Raw genomic sequence first — 18152 nt, forward strand, 5'->3', positions numbered from 1 at the left:
ACGCAACTGGCAGTCTCTCTCTCCAGGCTGAGGGTATAGCTGTGGAGGAGGGGCTTAACAGTTTTCACTTAGTGTCACGCCTCCTATGGAGATGAGCTATACCCAAGGTCTTCTGTGTCCCCCAAGGAAAGAGCGAGAAAGAGATTTTACTGGTAAGTTATACAAAAATCTCATTTTTGCGGACATGCTGACCTGTCCGCAAAAAAACGTATCCGCATTTTTGCAGACAGCATACGGCCATCTGAATGAGCCCTTATGGTAATGGTGTTACTGCACTTGAATCACAGGCTTTGCTGCTTGATGAGCTGTCTATATCTTATCCTAGTTTGTTTTACTGTAGATTTTATGAATGTACCCCTTTGTTACCTGGTGACTGTTGCCGTGTATTGCTTTAATTTTGCAGGACACACACCGCTGTGAAAATAGCTCCACGTTACAGTTCCCCTGTAATCCATTGTTTGGATGCTTCCCAAAGTGTTGTGGTTGTAAGTTGCATTTTTTTTTCTTCTACGGTATGGTTACCCACTTAGGCCCCATTCACACGTCCGCAATTTCGTTCCGCATTTTGCGGAACGGAATTGTGGACCCATTCATTTCTCTGGGGCTGCACGATGTGGTTTGATACACTGCAGTACAGAAGTATTGCAGTTTGTTATATGGGTGATAAATGGATCGTTTCAAGTCCCACTGTGGGACAAAAAAAAAATCCTGTTTTATATTATTAAAGGAAAAAAACACTTTTCACTCTTGAAAAAAATGCAGTCTATCAGAAACTAAAACAAGGCATGTAATTAGTATTGCCAAAACATTTAAACACAGTGAAGCAATGCTAGAATTGCTGTGTTTGTTCATCCTGCCTCCCAAAATATTTTTAAAGCAATCAAAAAAATATATCTACCCCATAATGGTACCAATGGAAATATCAACTCGGCCTGGAGTAAACGACCCCTCGCACAGTTCTTTTGGTAAAAAAATTAAAAAGTTTATGATCGCACAAAAACCAATAACAGATGTTATTTATGCGGCATGATGAATAGTGCAAAATGTACAATGCAAAAAAAAATTGTAGTGGAACTAATGTTTTTTCCCATTCACTGTTCTTTTTCAGAAAGTTACTTAAAGTTTTATATATAGCCCAAAACGGTGCCATTAAAAAGCACTACTCATTAGAGATGAGCGAATTTCATATTTTGAAATTCGTTCACACTTTTTTTACTGGTAAAAGGTGAATTGCGTTATGGATTCCGTTTTCACGGACCATAACGCAATTCTATGACAGAATGCATCCATTATTCATTCCATCATAATAGAACTCGAAGGGCTGCATAACAGATCCGTCCTGTTTCTGTTATGCAGGGGAGGACGGATCCCATAGACTTCTATTATGACGGAATGAATAACGGAATGCCTCTAAAAGCATTCCGCTATGCATTCAGTCATAGAATTGCATTATGGTCCGTGGTAACGGAATCCATAACGCAATTCACCTTTTACCAGTAAATGATGCGTGAACGAATTTCTCATGAATGTCATTGGGGGACACAGCACCATGGATATAATGCCCAGCTACCACTAGGAGGCAACACTAGATATAAAAAAGTTGGCTCCGCCCAGGTGAGCTATGCCCTCTCCACAGCCACGCGACTAATCAGTTTTAGTCTAGTGTCTGTAGGAGGCAGACATGACTCTGTTTTTTTGCAGGTCTTGCTGTTTTTCATTTTTTTTATTATTCTTTTTTCCTTTCTTCTGCAGGTCTCGGCCTGCTGCAGGATGGGGCAACCACTTTAGTTGCACCTCCTGGAGCATCCTTCTATATGTAGAGCGCTAGGTCGTTACCAACAGACGTTGCTGTGCTACTATCCTGTTTCTTCAGGAGTAGCCCTGGTTCTTCCAGATCCTTCCTCGGGCTCTATAGTGCGCACATGTTCAACTCTTGGTTCTTGCTCAGGACATCTGCCTTCTCCCTATCCCACCTCGGGAGCAACCGGGTGTTTCCCCTTGTTCCTTCTTTGGCTCTTTTCCCAGGCACTTGTCCTTGGAATCCTGACGGTCTCTTATATTTTTTCCTTTGGAACCATTTCATGCTATGGCCTCTCCTGGTCCAGTTGGGTCACAGGGTTCTCCAGCACCTGTGCGTCCAACTTTTTGCATGAGATTTCCTTCCCACCCTTGGGACTGCTTTGGGACGTCCTATGGTGTGGTGTCCCTCAATGACATAAACGAGAAAATTGGATTTTTGTACTTGACGTAAAATCCCTTTCTCATTCAATTCATTGGGGGACACAGATCCCACCCTTTGTTTTTTTACTTATTTTCCTGTCACTGGGCTGCTGTTCTCATTTCCTTTCCTGGTCCTGGACATGTTTGGTTCTTCGCTTTTGTTTCTCTCTCCTACTGCTATTGGTACAAACTGATTAGCATAGTGGCTGTGGAGAGGGTATAGCCCACCTTGGCAGAGCCAACTTTCTCGTGCTTTTTTTCCATTGGGGGACACAGACCATGGGTATAGCTTAGAGGTATTAGTAGGAGGGACACTATGCAAATGAAAGAGCTCCTCCTCCTCGGGCTATACCCCCAGACTCCACCAGGAGGAACTCAGTCTTTGCTTAGTGTCTGGTGAAGGAGGTTGACACTCTCTGATTCTACTCCTTTTTGTTATTTTTATTCTAGATGGGGACACAGGTCGGCATGGCGCCTTCCTGGTCCCCCGTGGAGTGCCCGCCGCCGTCTTTGGGACGTTGCCTGGCTGCCTCCATTTCCCCCCAAGAAGATAAGTGGATCCGGGCTCGACCTGTTAGCTCCGGCATCCCACCAGCTGCTGGGACGCCTGCTGCCTACCCTCCTCCAGAGCACTGTTCTCCTGGATTGGAGTCAGAAGTCTGAAGAGGCGCATCCCTGCTGGTCTGGACATCGAGGGAGCATGCTGAGCAGATAAGTGTTGCCCAATCCCTCCCCCTCCCTCTGTGTCTATTTGTCTGTGGCTACCTGGGTGAACTTGAAGAAGGATCCTGATGGGGCACTTTCTTCATTTTGGCACTGGAGTACTGGCATCTCTTCCCCCTTAAACTGTGGGCTTCAGCGCTTCTCTCGTCGGGCCTTGGCTGCTGCGCTCCCTCAGCGCCCGCCGGCAGGCCGCTCCTCCACGTGGTGTTTGTTTAAATCACGCGCGCGCTTATTTCCGCGCGCGTGCGCTTATTTTCACGCATATTTTCGCGCGTGCGCTTTTTTTTCGCGCATATTTTCGCGCGTGCGCTTATTTTCGCGCGCGCGCATATTTTCGCGCGCGCGCTTATTTTTCGCGCGCTTTTTTCGCGCCATAATGACGCGTTCGGGGAGGCGGAGCCTCGGCATGCCGCTCTGACTCTCCTTACACCGGAGACTCTGTTTGCTCATGGCCGTGCAGCTCCTCATCACTCTACTCCGTTTTGTGCCAGGCAAGCTGGTAGCTCAGTGGTACTGCTGCTGCTGCCCCATGTCCAGGCTTTCTGAGTTCAAAGCCCCTTTCAGCCTTCAAAAATTGTTTATATTATTCTAGATGGGGACACAGGTCGGCATGGCGCCTTCCTGGTCCCCCGTGGAATGCCCGCTGCCGTCCTTGGACGCTGCCTGGCTGCCTCCATTGCCCCCCAAAGAAGACAAGTGGATCCGGGCTCGACCTGCAGCTCCGGTATCCCACCAGCTACTGGGTCTCCTGCTGCCACCCTCCACCAGAACACTGCACTCCTGGACAAGGAGTCAGAAGCCTGATGAGGTGCATCCCTGCTGGTCCTGGAGTCGAGGGAGAAGTTCTGCAGGAGAAGTTCTGCAGGAGCAGATAAGTATTACCTGCATCCCTGCCTTACCCCCCTCCTCCACCCCTCCTCCACGTCCCTGGGGGCCTGCGGTCCCCGCTTGGGCATCTGCCATGTCCAGCGCGGCCGCTAAATTGGTCTTAGTCGCCAAGGCAACCATGTCCTTTAATCCTGTGGCGCTAACGACTCCATCTCTCTCAGTGGTCCCCACAGTGGGTGACTGACTACGAAGAGGCAGCGTGAGCGGCAGCATCCCACCTCGGATGTCTCCGTCTCTCCACCCCCCTCACCTCGCCGGTGGCGCTTGCGGACTGCTCTTCCCCCTCCCTAGGGAGAGTAATCCGAAGGAGAATTATCCGGCTCGGACGAGCCAGGTCCTTTTTGGACTATAGGGCATTTTCAAATCCTGTGACGCCAACCACCTCTCTAAGTGGTTTTCCACAGAAGACGCCCGACTACTAACAGGGAGCGTGAGCAGCAGCATCCCTCCTCGGATGGCTCTGGCTCTCCCCCCCCCCCCCCCCCCCCCTCGTCTAGAGGCGCGTTCGGGCGACTCTCCCCTCCCTTAGGGAGCGCAAGTCTGAAGGAGAATTTCCGGCTCTGATTAGGTCATGGAGCGGGACCCCTCGCCTAAGCTCTCCACCAGGGTGGCTGACTTAGTGGTGACTGTCCGAGACACCTTTATTCTCCAAGGGGATTCTCCTCCTTCCACTGGTCAGGAGTTCCCCCTTTTTCCGTCCAGGCAGTCGGAGACTACCATGTTCCCGGTCCATGAGGGATTTTTCCGCGGTCATGTCCAGGGCCTGGGGTGGTCTTAATAAGGTTCTCGACCACCCAGCGCATGAATATACTTTCCTTTCCCTGCTGACGGCGAGGAGAGGTGTCTCCTCCCCCTAAGGTGGATCCTCCGGTGGCCGGATTAGCCAATTATGTGGCCCTTCCTGTCTTAGTCAGTTCCTCTTTCCAGGATGCTGTAGACAGACGCATAGACTCTCTTCCAGGTCCTTTTTTCGCTGGCAGCGCGTCCCTGTGACCTACCTTTCACTCAGCAGGGGTAGCCAGTGCTCTCTCGGTGTGGTTACAACACCACCACCAGGAACTGGCGGTACGAGATGCGGCTACTAACACACTGGAGTTGGTTCTCCAGATGTCTCAGGCTTCTAAGATTCTTTGCGAAGCTTCTAGGGACATTGTTTCCCTCTTTGCCCGCAGGTTGGCCATCTCTGTCACTCAGCGCGAAGAGATTTGATTGAAGGTGTGGGATGCTGACGCCTCCACCAAGCGTTCCCTTGCTAATCTCCCCTTTGGGGTTTCCAGACCTTATGGGGATCAGCTGGACGAGTTCATCTCTGCATGCCTTTTGCCGTTTCTCATCTGGTAGGCCGTCGCCTGCTTCCTCCGCCGGGGGTCTCAGGTCGCCCGCAAAGAGCCCTTCCTTTGCACCAGCCTTCCCGGCACTAGAGGGCCCAGTCAGCCCGCCCTGCTGCTCCTAGGCCTATCACATGTCCCGATTGCGGAATCCCACCATCGATTCCTGCGCTTCGCCATTATGGGTCGACACTGTCAGTTTGTCGCCCTTCCTTCGGGTTGGCGACCACCCCGCGGGTCCTTGCCACGGTCCTGGACCGCTCATGGCGCTTCTTCGTACCAGGGGCATTCCTTTGCTGCCCTATCGGGACGATATCCGGATAGAGGCCCCCCTCTCTACCGCAGACCACGGACAGCGTCCGGATCACTGTTCAGACCCTGGAACGGTTCGGCTGGCTGGTAACTTTCCCAAACTCCTGCCTCTTCCCGTCCCAGAGGCTCTCCTTCCGGAGGGTGATTTTGGACACCTCGGCTGCCTAAGTATTCTACCAGCCTTCAAGTCCTCCCAGGTCCAGGGGGCAGTGTCGCATCTGCTGCGCTCCCCGTGCCTCTCCATTCGGGAATACTTGCAGGTCCTGGGTCTTATGGTAGCCTCTTTCGAGGCCTTCCATATGCCCAGTTTCACACTCGCCTGGCGCAACAGGAGATCCTTTACCTTTCAGCGGGTTCGGGCAGCTCTCCCTTGGTGGCTGTTCCCAAAGAACCTGAGGTCGGGGAGTTCCTTTCTCGCATTCTCCTGGACGATCGCCGCCACCGATGCCAGCATCCTGGGTTGGGGGGGCGTTTTCCAGTCTCGCACGGTTCAAGGAATTTGGTCGGCGGCAGAGTCTCGCCTTCCAATCAACTTTCTGGAACTGAGGGCGATTTTTTCCGCTCTCTCTCTCCTATTGGACCTCTCTCCTTGCGGGCCTCCCAGTGCGGGTTCAAACGGGCAATGCCGCGGCCGTGGCCTATATCGACCATCAGGGCGGGACCCGCAGCCGGATGGTGATGCAGGAGGTGAAGAGAATTCTGACGTGGGCGGAGACGCACGTTCCGGTGTTGTCAGCAGTTTGCATTCCAGGAGTGGACAACTGGACAGCGGACTTTCTAAGCCACAACACGGTGGATCCAAGCGGGTGGTCTCTGCATCCAGAAGGGTTCGAGGAAATCTGCCACAGATGGGACCGTCCGGATGTGGACTTAATGGCGTCCGGGTTCAACAACAAGATCCCAGTGGTCCTGGCTCGCGCCCGAGATCCGGAGGCGTACGGATGGATGCGCAGGTGTCTCCGTGGCAGGACTTCAGCCTCCTCTGTTTTCCTCTCCTACCAAAGGGTCTACGCCAGTTCGAGGCGGAAGGGACTCCGACCGTTCTCATCACCCCAGAGTGGCCTCGCCGAGTGGCCTCGCCGTGGCTCGGTTGCTGGCGGACGCCCCATGGCCTCTTCCCGACGGACAGGACCTACTGTCTCAGGGCCCGTTCTTCCACCGGAATTTGCGGTCTCTTCGTTTACCGGCGTGACTGTTGAAACCGCCATCCTGATAAAGATGGGGTTCTCGGATTCAGTGGTTAGGACCATGATCAGTCCGGGGAAGTCTTCTTCCTCCCGGATTTACTATCGTACCTGGATGGCCTTCCTATCCTTTTTTGAGGGTTCGGGGTTCCCTCCCCTTCGGTTTTCCATCTTGATGGTACTGTCTTTTCTTCAGTCTGGGCTTGTGCAGGGACTGTCGCTTAGTTCCCTGTAAGGTCAGGTTTCGGCGCGGGCCGTCAGAGGTCCCTTGCTCTTAAGGGTCCGGTGGTGACCTTTCTTCGGGGGTGGCGCATTCGGTTCCCCGTATGTTCCCCCTTTGTCTCCTTGGGATCTCAATTTGGTTCTGCGCGCTCTGCAGTCGGCCCCCTTCGAGCCTTTGAGGAGGGTCTCTCTGACTGTTCTCATCTGGACTTCCTTGTGACCATAGCTTCTGATACAGCTACATAGCGTAGTGATTAAAGTTCTGGGCTATTATGCAGTGGCTGTGAGTTCACGTCCCATCACGAGCTTTTAAGTCAGACTGGTGTCGGAGCTGGCCGCTCTTTCCTGTCAGGAGCCTTTCTGGTTTTCCACCAGGATTAAGTTGTGCTCCGTCCAGTCCCCTTCTTTTTGCCCAGGGTGGTCTCTCCCTTCCGCCTTGATGAGGATCTTGTCCTGCCTTCCTTTTGTCCTTCTCCGGCTAACCCCAAGGAATGCACTCTGCATTCCCTGGATGTTGTACGGGTCCTGGAGGTGTGTCTCGCGGCTACTGCTTCCGTCCGCCGTTCTTGGCGCTCTGGATCTGCTTGGCTATTTCCGCGGCTTGTCACGCTTGTGGTGGAGTTCCCCCGGCTAGAATTGCCGTTCTCTCCATTGGGGCGGAGGGGGCTTCCTGGGCAAGACGCAGTCGTGCCTCTGCGTCTCAGCTGTGTACGGCGGCCACCTGGTCGTCCTTGCATACCTTTGCAAATTTTTGTCAGTTGCATTCACTGGCTTCGGCTGATGCGGCTTTGGCCGCAGGGTTTTGCAGGCTGTGGTTCCTGTTTGACCGTTGGGGCGTTCCTCCTGGCGGTGCTGGTATTTTTTCCCACCCCATGGACTGCTTTTGGACGTCCCATGGTCTGTGTCCCCCAATGGAAAAAAGCACGAGAAAAGGAGATTTTTGTGAAACTCACCTGTAAAATCTTTTTCTCGTCTTTTCCATTGGGGGACACAGCTCCCACCCATTATTCCTGTTGCAGGAGGGGTCTTTAGTTCAGTTTTTCTGTTTCTGGTTGGACCTTATGGCTTGGTCCGATGGTTTCCATGATTTTTTCTTGCTCCTTCTCCTACTGCTTGTGCAACGCCTGAGTTCCTCCTGGTGGAGTCTGGGGGTATAGCCCGAGGAGGAGGAGCTCTTTCATTTGCATAGTGTCCCTCCTACTAATACCTCTAAGCTATACCCATGGTCTGTGTCCCCCAATGGAAAAGACGAGAAAAAGATTTTACAGGTGAGTTTCACAAAAATCTCCTTTTTTTGATATCTAGTGTCGCCTCCTAGTGGTAGCTGGGCATATACTCATGGTGCTGTGTCCGCCAATGAATTAAACGAGAAAGGGATTTTACTGTAGGTACAAAAATCCAATTTTCAAAATATGAAATTCACTCATCTCTTCTACTCTTCCTCCCGACCGCCTAACGCACGGATGCGTCCGGAAGGTGGTTGATTCATTCCTCCTGGACGCATCCGTGCGTCATCTCGCGATAGCAGAGATTTCCTGCGAACGTGCGCACACAGGCGCGCGCGCTCACACGAACGGAAGGTAAGCGAGTGGATCTCTAGCCTGCCAGCGGCGATCGTTCGCTGGCAGGCTGGAGATGTGATTTTTTTTTTTTAACCCCTAACAGGTATATTAGACGCTGTTTTGATAACAGCATCTAATATACCTGCTACCTGGTCCTCTGGTGGTCCCTTTTGTTTGGATCGACCACCAGAGGACACAGGCAGCTCAGTAAAGTAGCACCAAACACCACTAGACTACACCCCCCCCCCCCTGTCACTTGTTAACCCTTTATGAACCACTGATCACCCTATATAGACTCCCTGATCACCCCTCTGTCATTGATCACACCCCTGTAAGGCTCCATTCAGAGGTCCGTCTGAATGGAGCCTTACAGGGGGGTGATCAATGACAAAGGGGTGATCACCCATAGACTCCCTGATCACCCCCGTCATTGATCACCCCCTGTAAGGCTCCATTCAGACGTCCGTATGATTTTTACGGATACATGGATCGGATCCGCAAAACACATACGGACGTCTGAATGGAGCCTTTCAGGGGGGTGATCAATGACAGGGGGGTGATCACCTCATATACACTCCCTGATCACCCCCCTGTCATTGATCACCCCCCTGTAAGGCTCCATTCAGACGTCCGTATGTGTTTTGCGGATCTGATCCATGGATCCGTAAAAATCATACGGACGTCTGAATGGAGCCTTACAGGGGGGTGATCAATGACGGGGGTGATCAGGGAGTCTATATGGGTGATCACACTTCTGTCATTGATCACCTCCCCTGTAAGGCTCCAGTCAGACGTCCGTATGTGTTTTGCGGATCCGATCCATGTATCCGTGGATCTGTAAAAATCATACAGATTTTTTTGTGTTTTTTCTCACAAAGTCTCCCTTTCCGCTAACTTGGAACAAAAATTTAAATCTTTCATGGACTCAATATGCCCCTCACGGAATACCTTGGGGTGTCTTCTTTCCGAAATGGGGTCACGTGGGGTATTTATACTGCCCTGGCATTTTAGGGGCCCTAAAGCGTGAGAAGAAGTCTGGAATATAAATGTCTAAAAAATTTTACGCATTTGGATTCCGTGAGGGGTATGGTGAGATTTTTATTTTTTGACACAAGTTAGTGGAATATGAGACTTTGTAAGAAAAAAAAAACAATTTCCGCTAACTTGGGCCAAAAAAAATGTCTGAATGGAGCCTTACAGGGGGGGGGGGGGGGATCAATGACAGGGGGGTGATCACCCATATAGACTCCCTGATCAACCCCCTGTCATTGATCACCCCCCTGTAAGGCTCCATTCAGACGTCCGTATGATTTTTACGGATCCACGGATACATGGATCGAATCCGCAAAACACATACGGACGTGTGATCCGGCGCCGTGTGTTCAGTCAAACCGGATCCGGATTTTGCATGTTAAACCCGAAAATTGTGAAAAAAAAGTTAAAGTCCATAAATGGCGGATCTGTTTTTTCCAATGCATTTTTTCATTGTGATAAAAATGTAATCCGTTTTCACACGTTTTTCTGGATCCGGTGGGCAGTTCCCGGGTCGGAATTGAACGCCGGATTTAAACAACGCTAGTGTGAAAGTAGCCTTAGGTATCGCCGCATCCGTGACAACCTGGTCTATAAAAATACCACATGATCTAACCTGTCAGATGAATGTTGTAAATAACAAAAAATAAAAACGGTGCCAAAACAGCTATTTCTTGTTACCTTGCCTCACAAAAAGTGTAATATAGAGCAACCAAGAATCATATGTACCCTAAACTAGTACCAACAAAACTGCCACCCTATCCCGTAGTTTCTAAAATGGGGTCACTTTTTGGGAGTTTCTACTCTAGGGGGGCTTCAAATGGGACATAGTGTCAAAAAACCAGTCCAGCAAAATCTGCCTTCCAAAAACTGTCCTTTCCTTCTGTGCCCTGCCGTGTGCCCGTACAGCGGTTTACGACCACATATGGGGTGTTTCTGTAAACTACAGAATCGGGGCCATAAATATTGAGTTTTGTTTGGCTGTTAACCCTTACTTTGTAACTGGAAAAAAATTATAAAAAAAGTGACATTTTTTAAAAATTGTATCTCTATTTTCCATTCATTCTTGTGGAACACCTAAAGGGTTAACAAAGTTTGTAAGCCTCACAGAGTGCCTTCAGACCCTGAATTGGTCCTTTAAAAAGTTGGTTTTTGACAATTTTTGAGAAATTTCAAGATTTGCTTCTAAACTTCTAAGGGCTCTTTCACACTTGCGTTCTTTTCTTCCGGCATAGAGTTCCATCGTCGGGGCTCTATGCCGGAAGAATCCTGATCAGTTTTATCCTAATGCATTCTGAATGGAGTGAAATCCGTTCAGGATGCATCAGAATGTCTTCAGTTCTGGAACGGAACGTTTTTTGGCCGGAGAAAATACCGCAGCATGCTGCGCTTTTTGCTCCGGGCAAAAATCCTGAAGACTTGCCGCAAGGCCGGATCCGGAATGAATGCCCATTGAAAGGCATTGATCCGGATCCGGCCTTAAGCTAAACGTAGTTTCGGCGCATTGCCGGATCCGACGTTTAGCTTTTTCTCAATGGTTACCATGGCTGCCGGGACGCTAAAGTCCTGGCAGCCATGGTAAAGTATAGTGGGGAGCGGGGGAGCAGCATACTTACTGTCCGTGCGGCTCCCGGGGCGCTCCAGAGTGACGTCAGGGCGCCCCAAGCGCATGGATCAAGTGATCGCATGGGGCGCTCTGACGTCATTCTGGAGCGTCCCGGGAGCCGCGCGGACTGTAAGTATACCGCTCCCCTGCTCCCCGCTACTACGATGGCAACCAGGACTTTAACCTCCTCACGACCGCCGTACGCAGGATTGCGTCTTCTCGACGGTCGTGCTCTTCTGGGTGGACGCGCCGGTGCGTCCTCTCGCGAGACGCGAGATTTCCGGGTATGCCGGCCCGCGCATGCGCATCGCGGGCCGGCAAAATTCAAAGAAGAAGTTTGTCATCAACCTGCCGGCCACGATCATTGGCTGGCAGGTTGATGATTTTCAAAAAAAAACAATCGGAAGCCACATAACCCATCATATTAGTAAATATGATGGGGTTATATGGCTGCTGTGCTCCTCTGCTCCTTCTTTTGGTCGGTTGGTTCCAGCAGAGGAGCACACATCACTGTGAGTACCCACTACACTACACTTAGCCCCCAGATCACCCCAATTAACCCTTTGATCACCCCTTCTTGCCCCTGTCAATCACTAGTGAAAAGGAAAAAAGTGATCAGTGCAAACGGTCACTTTTTTTTTTTCACTGGTATTGACCGTTAGGTTTTAGGTATAGTTTAGGCCCCTTGGTTAGGTAGTTTAGCGATCAGTTAGCGCCCAGCCCACCGCACCGCAGTCCGTTATTCGCTGATTAGCGTATCGCTAATCAGCATTTGTACTTTTATAGTATCTGAAAGTGATCAAAACTGATCACGGTCAGATCTATAATTGTATTAGTGTCACTTTAGTTCGCCCTCCACCCAAAGCGCAGTGTTTGCCCGATCAGGCCTGATCGGTCGCCCACACGTGCGTTCGCCCACGCCCGCCCCACCGCAGTGACAAAAAAATTATTTTTTTTTGATCACTGCACATTCACTTTACATGCACTGCGGCGATAAAAAAAATCAGTTTTGATATTTTTTATCAACCGCAGCGGCCTCCGGTACTTCGCCAGCCTCCCCTTTGTAAGACAGGCTTGCTTTTTTTTTTCTTGGGTAGTCTCAGGGAATACCCCTAAATTTAGTTGCCCAAATGTCTAACAGGGGGTATTCTTCTGAAGAGGCCTACAGGCTTCTGACCCAGTCGGATGAGGAGTGGGAACCCTCATCTGATGAATCCAGCGGGTCAGAATACGAACCTGTAGAAAGCAGTGGCTCTCTGACCCAAAGTTCGGACGAGGAGGTTGAGGTCCCTGATAGCACCAGGCGTACCCGGCCCCGTGTCGCTAGACCGCAGGTTGCGCAGGATCCGCTTCAAGAGCAGCAGAGTGGGGCTGGTGCTGTCGGATTACGTGGTGAGGCATACACCAGCAGCCCATCCCTTCCTGGACCTAGTACCAGCACTGCCGTACAACCTGGTGAAGTAGCGAGCACCAGAAGGGCAGTTGAAGCTGGTACGGTGGCACGTGCAGTAGTGACCCCGTCGCAGCCACCGCAAAGACGTGCCCGTAGAGCCCCTAGAATCCCAGAGGTGCTGGCAAACCCTGATTGGCAGTCCCCAACTTCAGCCGCACCTGTAGTTTTCCCTTTCACTGCCCAGTCTGGAGTTCGGGTTGAGACAGATCGGTTCGGCCCTGGGATTTTTTGAGCTGTTCTTGACTGCGGAGCTCTTAGACTTAGTTGTGGCCGAAACAAACAGATATGCCACACAATTTATAACCGCTAACCCGGGAAGCTCTTATGCCCAGTCTTTCCGGTGGAAACCAGTCCAAGTTTCCGAAATTAAAACTTTTCTGGGCCTCCTCCTCAACATGGGCCTGACAAAAAAGCATGAATTGCGGTCATATTGGTCCACGAACCCAATTCATCACATGCCCATGTTCTCTGCTGCTATGTCCAGTACACGATTTGAGACCATCCTGCGTTTCCTGCACTTTAGTGATAACAGCACCTCCCGTCCCAGAGGCCACCCTGCTTTTGACCGGCTCCACAAAATTCGGCCCCTCATAGACCATTTCAACCTGAAATTTGCAGATTTGTATACCCCTGAGCAAAACATCTGCATAGACGAGTCCCTGATACATTTTACCGGGCGCCTTGGCTTCAAACAATACATCCCAAGCAAGCGCGCCCGGTATGGGGTCAAATTGTATAAGCTCTGTGAAAGGGCCACAGGCTATACCCACAAATTTCGGATCTATGAGGGAAAAGATCAGACCCTGGAGCCGGTCGGTTGCCCTGACTACCTGGGGAGCAGTGGGAAGACAGTTTGGGACTTGGTGTCACCCTTATTCGGCAAGGGGTACCATCTTTATGTGGACAATTTTTACACAAGTGTGGCCCTCTTTAGGCATTTGTTTCTAGAACGGATTGGCGCCTGTGGTACCGCGCGAACTAGTCGCGCGGGCTTCCCCCAACGGCTCGTTACCACCCGTCTTGCAAGGGGGCAGAGGGCCGCACTGTGTAACGAAGAACTGCTCGCGGTGAAATGGAGAGACAAGCGTGACGTTTACATGCTCTCCTCCATTCACGCAGACACGACAATCCAAATTGAGCGAGCAACCCGTGTCATTGAAAAGCCCCTCTCAGTCCACGACTATAACCTTCACATGGGAGGGGTGGACTTCAATGACCAGATGTTGGCTCCGTATTTAGTGTCCCGCAGAACCAGACGCTGGTATAAGAAGGTGTCTGTATATTTAATTCAATTGGCTCTGTACAATAGTTTTGTTCTCTACAGTAAGGCTGGGAGAACTGGATCCTTCCTCAAATTTCAGGAAGAGATCATCGTGAACCTCCTGTACCCAGGAGGTTCCGTGGCCCCATCCACCAGTGTAGTTAGCCGTCTACACGAGCAACATTTCCCCAGTGTCGTTCCTGGTACCTCAAACCGACCGCCACCCCGAAAAAAATGTCGTGTCTGTAGCAGGAGTGGAATAAGGCGTGACACCCGCTATTTCTGTCCTGACTGTCATGACCACCCTGCCCTATGCTTTGGAGAGTGTTTCTGGAAGTACCACTCACAGGTACACTATTAGCATAGGGATCATCTCACCAGGACAGGCACACAGGGCTATTAGGGCCCATTCACTCACAGCTGCTGCAAACGTCTCCTTTCACATGGGACAAAGTGCATAACGCACTTCGCCACATCTTTTGGCGATTTGCGCTTTGCACATTGACCCATGGGGAAGGAGAGGTTTGTTCTATAAAGGTAAAAAAAAAAAAAAAAAAACACCAGTAAGCAAACACGTTAATGTTTAGTTCAAAAGGTTAAAGTTTACATGTTCTGTTCCAAAGTTAATAAAATTATTGCGTTGTGGCCTGGTTTTTTCTTTTTTTTTTTTTTTTTTACCTTCCAGGTGGACCAACCGATCTACTAGCTGCAGCACCGATGTGCATTCTGACAGAAGCATTGCGCTGCTGTCAGATTACACGCAATCGGTGTATGCGGCGCTGCAAGACGGGATTTTCTCCTCTGCAGTGACAGATACGTTTGCCAAGGCATACGCGCTGAGGAGGAGGCGGCGTTCCTATGCTTTGGCAAACACTTTGTGTATATATATATATATATATATAAAAAAAATAAAAAATCCCGGCAATGATTTATTCATCCACATCGATTGATGCGAATGGAGAAATCTGGTTTGCCAGGGCATACGAGCTAAGTGGGTATGGATGTAGGGCGGAGCTCCTATGTCCTGGCAGACGCCTTTCCCCTCCATTTTTTTTTTTTGGGCAGAGATTTTTTCATCCACATTGATCGATGCGAATGAAGAAATCTGTGCCGTTCATTTTTTTTCTTTCAGCCCAGAGGCTGAACGGAAAAAAAAATCTCATTACCTGTATGCTCAATATAAGGAGAATAGCAGAAACTCCTAATGCTGGCCATACATGTAATGATTGTGGAGACCCTCAAATGCCAGGGCAGTACAAACACCCCACAACTGACCCCATTTTGGAAAGAAGACACCCCAAGGTATTTGCTGAGGGGCATATTGAGTCCATGAAAGATTGACATTTTTGTCCTAAGTTAGCGGAAAGTGAGACTTTGTGAGAAAAAAAAAATAAAATATCAATTTCCGCTAACTTATGCGAAAAAAAAAAATATTTATATGAACTTGCCAGGCCCCTCATTGGATACCTTGGGGTGTCTTCTTTCCAAAGTGGGGTCACATGTGGGGTATTTATACTGCCCTGGCTTTTTAGGGGCCCTAAAGCGTGAGAAGAAGTCTGGGATCCTAAAATGCCCTCCTAAAAGGAATTTGGGCACCTTTGCGCATCTAGGCTGCAAAAAAGTGTGACACATCTGGTATCGCCGTACTCAGGAGAAGCTGGGGAATGTGTTTTGGGGTGTCATTTTACATATACCCATGCTGGGTGAGATAAATATCTTGGTCAAATGCCAACTTTGTATAAAAAAATGGGAAAAGTTGTCTTTTGCCAAGATATTTCTCTCACCCAGCATGGGTATATCTAAAATGACACCCCAAAACACATTCCCCAACTTCTCCTGAGTACGGCGATACCAGATGTGTCACACTTTTTTGATGCCAAGGTGGGCAAAGGGGTACATATTCCAAAGTGCACCTTTCGGATTTCGCAGGCCATTTTTTACACTTTTGATTGCAAAGTACTTCTCACACATATGGGCCCCTAAATTGCCAGGGCAGTATAACTACGCCACAAGTGACCCCATTTTGGAAAGAAGACACCCCAAGGTATTCCGTGAGGGGCATGGCGAGTTCCTAGAATTTTTTATTTTTTGTCGCAAGTTAGTGGAATATGAGACTTTGTAAGGAAAAAAGAGAAAAAAAAAAATCATCATTTTCCGCTAACTTGTGACAAAAAAAAAAATTCTAGGAACTCGCAGTGCCCCTCACGGAATACCTTGGGGTGTCTTCTTTCCAAAATGGGGTCACTTGTGGCGTAGTTATACTGCCCTGGCAATTTAGGGGCCCAAATGTGTGAGAAGTACCTTGCAATCAAAATGTGTAAAAAATGACCGGCGAAACCCGAAAGGTGCACTTTGGAATATGTGCCCCTTTGCCCACCTAGGCTGCAATAAAGTGTCACACATCTGGTATCGCCGTACTCAGGAGAAGTTGGGGAATGTGTTTTGGGGTGTCATTTTACATATACCCATGCTGGGTGAGAAAAATATCTTGGTCAAATGCCAACTTTGTATAAAAAAATGGGAAAAGTTGTCTTTTGCCAAGATATTTCTCTCACCCAGCATGGGTATATGTAAAATGACACCCCAAAACACATTCCCCAACTTCTCCTGAGTACGGCGTTACCAGATGTGTGACACTTTTTTGATGCAAGGTGGGCAAAGGGGCACATATTCCAAAGTGCACCTTTTGGATTTCACCGGTCATTTTTTACACATTTTGATTGCAAAGTTCTTCTCACACATTAGGGCCATTAAATTGCCAGGGCAGTATAACTACCCCACAAGTGACCCCATTTTGGAAAGAAGACACCCCAAGGTATTCTGTGAGGGGCATGGCGAGTTCCTAGAATTTTTTATTTTTTGTCGCAAGTTAGTGGAATATGAGACTTTGTAAGAAAAAAAAGAAAAAATCATCATCATTTTCCGCTAACTTGTGACAAAAAATAAAAAGTTCTATGAACTCACTATGCCCATCAGCGAATACCTTAGGGTGTCTACTTTCCGAAATGGGGTCATTTGTGGGGTTTTTCTACTGTTTGGGCATTGTAGAACCTCAGGAATCATGACAGGTGCTCAGAAAATCAGAGCTGTTTCAAAAAGCGGAAATTCACATTTTTGTACCATAGTTTGTAAATGCTATAACTTTTACCCAAACCATTTTTTTTTGCCCAAACATTTTTTTTTTATCAAAGACATGTAGAACAATAAATTTGGCGAAAAATTTATATATGGATGTCGTTTTTTTTGCAAAATTTTACAGCTGAAAGTGAAAAATGTAATTTTTTTGCAAAAAAAATCGTTACATTTTGATTAATAACAAAAAAAGTTAAAATGTCAGCAGCAATAAAATACCACCAAATGAAAGCTCCATTAGTGAGAAGAAAAGGAGGTAAAATTCATTTGGGTGGTAAGTTGCATGACCGAGCGATAAACCGTGAAAGGAGTGTAGTGCCGAAGTGTAAAAAGTGCTCTGGTCATGAAGGGGGTTTCAGCTAGCGGGGCTGAAGTGGTTAATAGCGTCCTGGGTGCCATAGTAACACATCTTCAAATGCTTTCAGTACACTTGCGTTTTTCCGACGTATAATTCCGGCAAGTGGAGTACACGCCGGATCCGGACAACGCAAGTGTGAAAGAGGCCTAAGCCTTGTAACGTCCCCAAAAAATAAAATGTCATTCCTAAAATGATCCTAACATGAAGTAGACATATGGGGAACGTAAAATAATAACAATTTTTGTAGGTATTACTATGTATTATATAAGTAGAGAAATTGAAACTTGGAAATGTTTCAATATTTTTTTTTTTTTTACTCCATTTTACCAGTGTCATGAAGTACAATATGTGACGAAAAAACTATCTTAGAATGGCCTGGATAAGTCAGTGTTTTAAAGTTATAGACTGACACTGGTCACATTTGCAAAAAATGGCCTGGTGCTTAAGGTGAAAATGAGCCCGGTCCTTAAAGAGTTAGGCTACTTTCACACTTGCGCTTGATCGGATCCGTTCTGAACGGATCCGCTCATATTAATGCAGACGGAGGCTCCGTTCAGTACGGATCCGTCTGCATTAATAACTTAGAAAAATTTCTAAGTGCGAAAGTAGCCTGAGCGGATCCGTTCAGACTTTCAATGTAAAGTCAATGGGGGACGGATCCGCTTGAAGATTGAGCCATATGGTGTCATCTTAAAGCGGATCCGTTCCCATTGACTTACATTGTAAGTCTGGACGGGTCCGCCTGGCCGTGCGGAGGCGAGCGGAGCGGAGGCTGAACGCCGCCAGACTGATGCAGTCTGAGCGGATCCGCATCCATTCAGACTGCATCAGGGCTGGACGGAAGCGTTCTGCTCTGCTCGTGAGCTCCTTC

General features: G+C 48.9%; 1 protein-coding gene across 2 annotated transcripts in view; it reads left to right on the top strand.

Moving 5' to 3' along the window:
- Positions 1-18152, top strand: part of MTR (5-methyltetrahydrofolate-homocysteine methyltransferase) — a 123558-nt gene that overhangs the window by 86047 nt on the left and 19359 nt on the right. For both annotated transcript variants that reach the window (XM_044289004.1, XM_044289005.1), the window contains one exon: positions 404-485. In XM_044289004.1, coding sequence (XP_044144939.1) covers positions 404-485 — 82 coding nt within the window. The remainder of the gene's footprint in view (positions 1-403; positions 486-18152) is intronic.

The sequence above is a fragment of the Bufo gargarizans genome, chromosome 4 (assembly GCF_014858855.1).
Source record: "Bufo gargarizans isolate SCDJY-AF-19 chromosome 4, ASM1485885v1, whole genome shotgun sequence".
Taxonomy (NCBI): domain Eukaryota; kingdom Metazoa; phylum Chordata; class Amphibia; order Anura; family Bufonidae; genus Bufo; species Bufo gargarizans.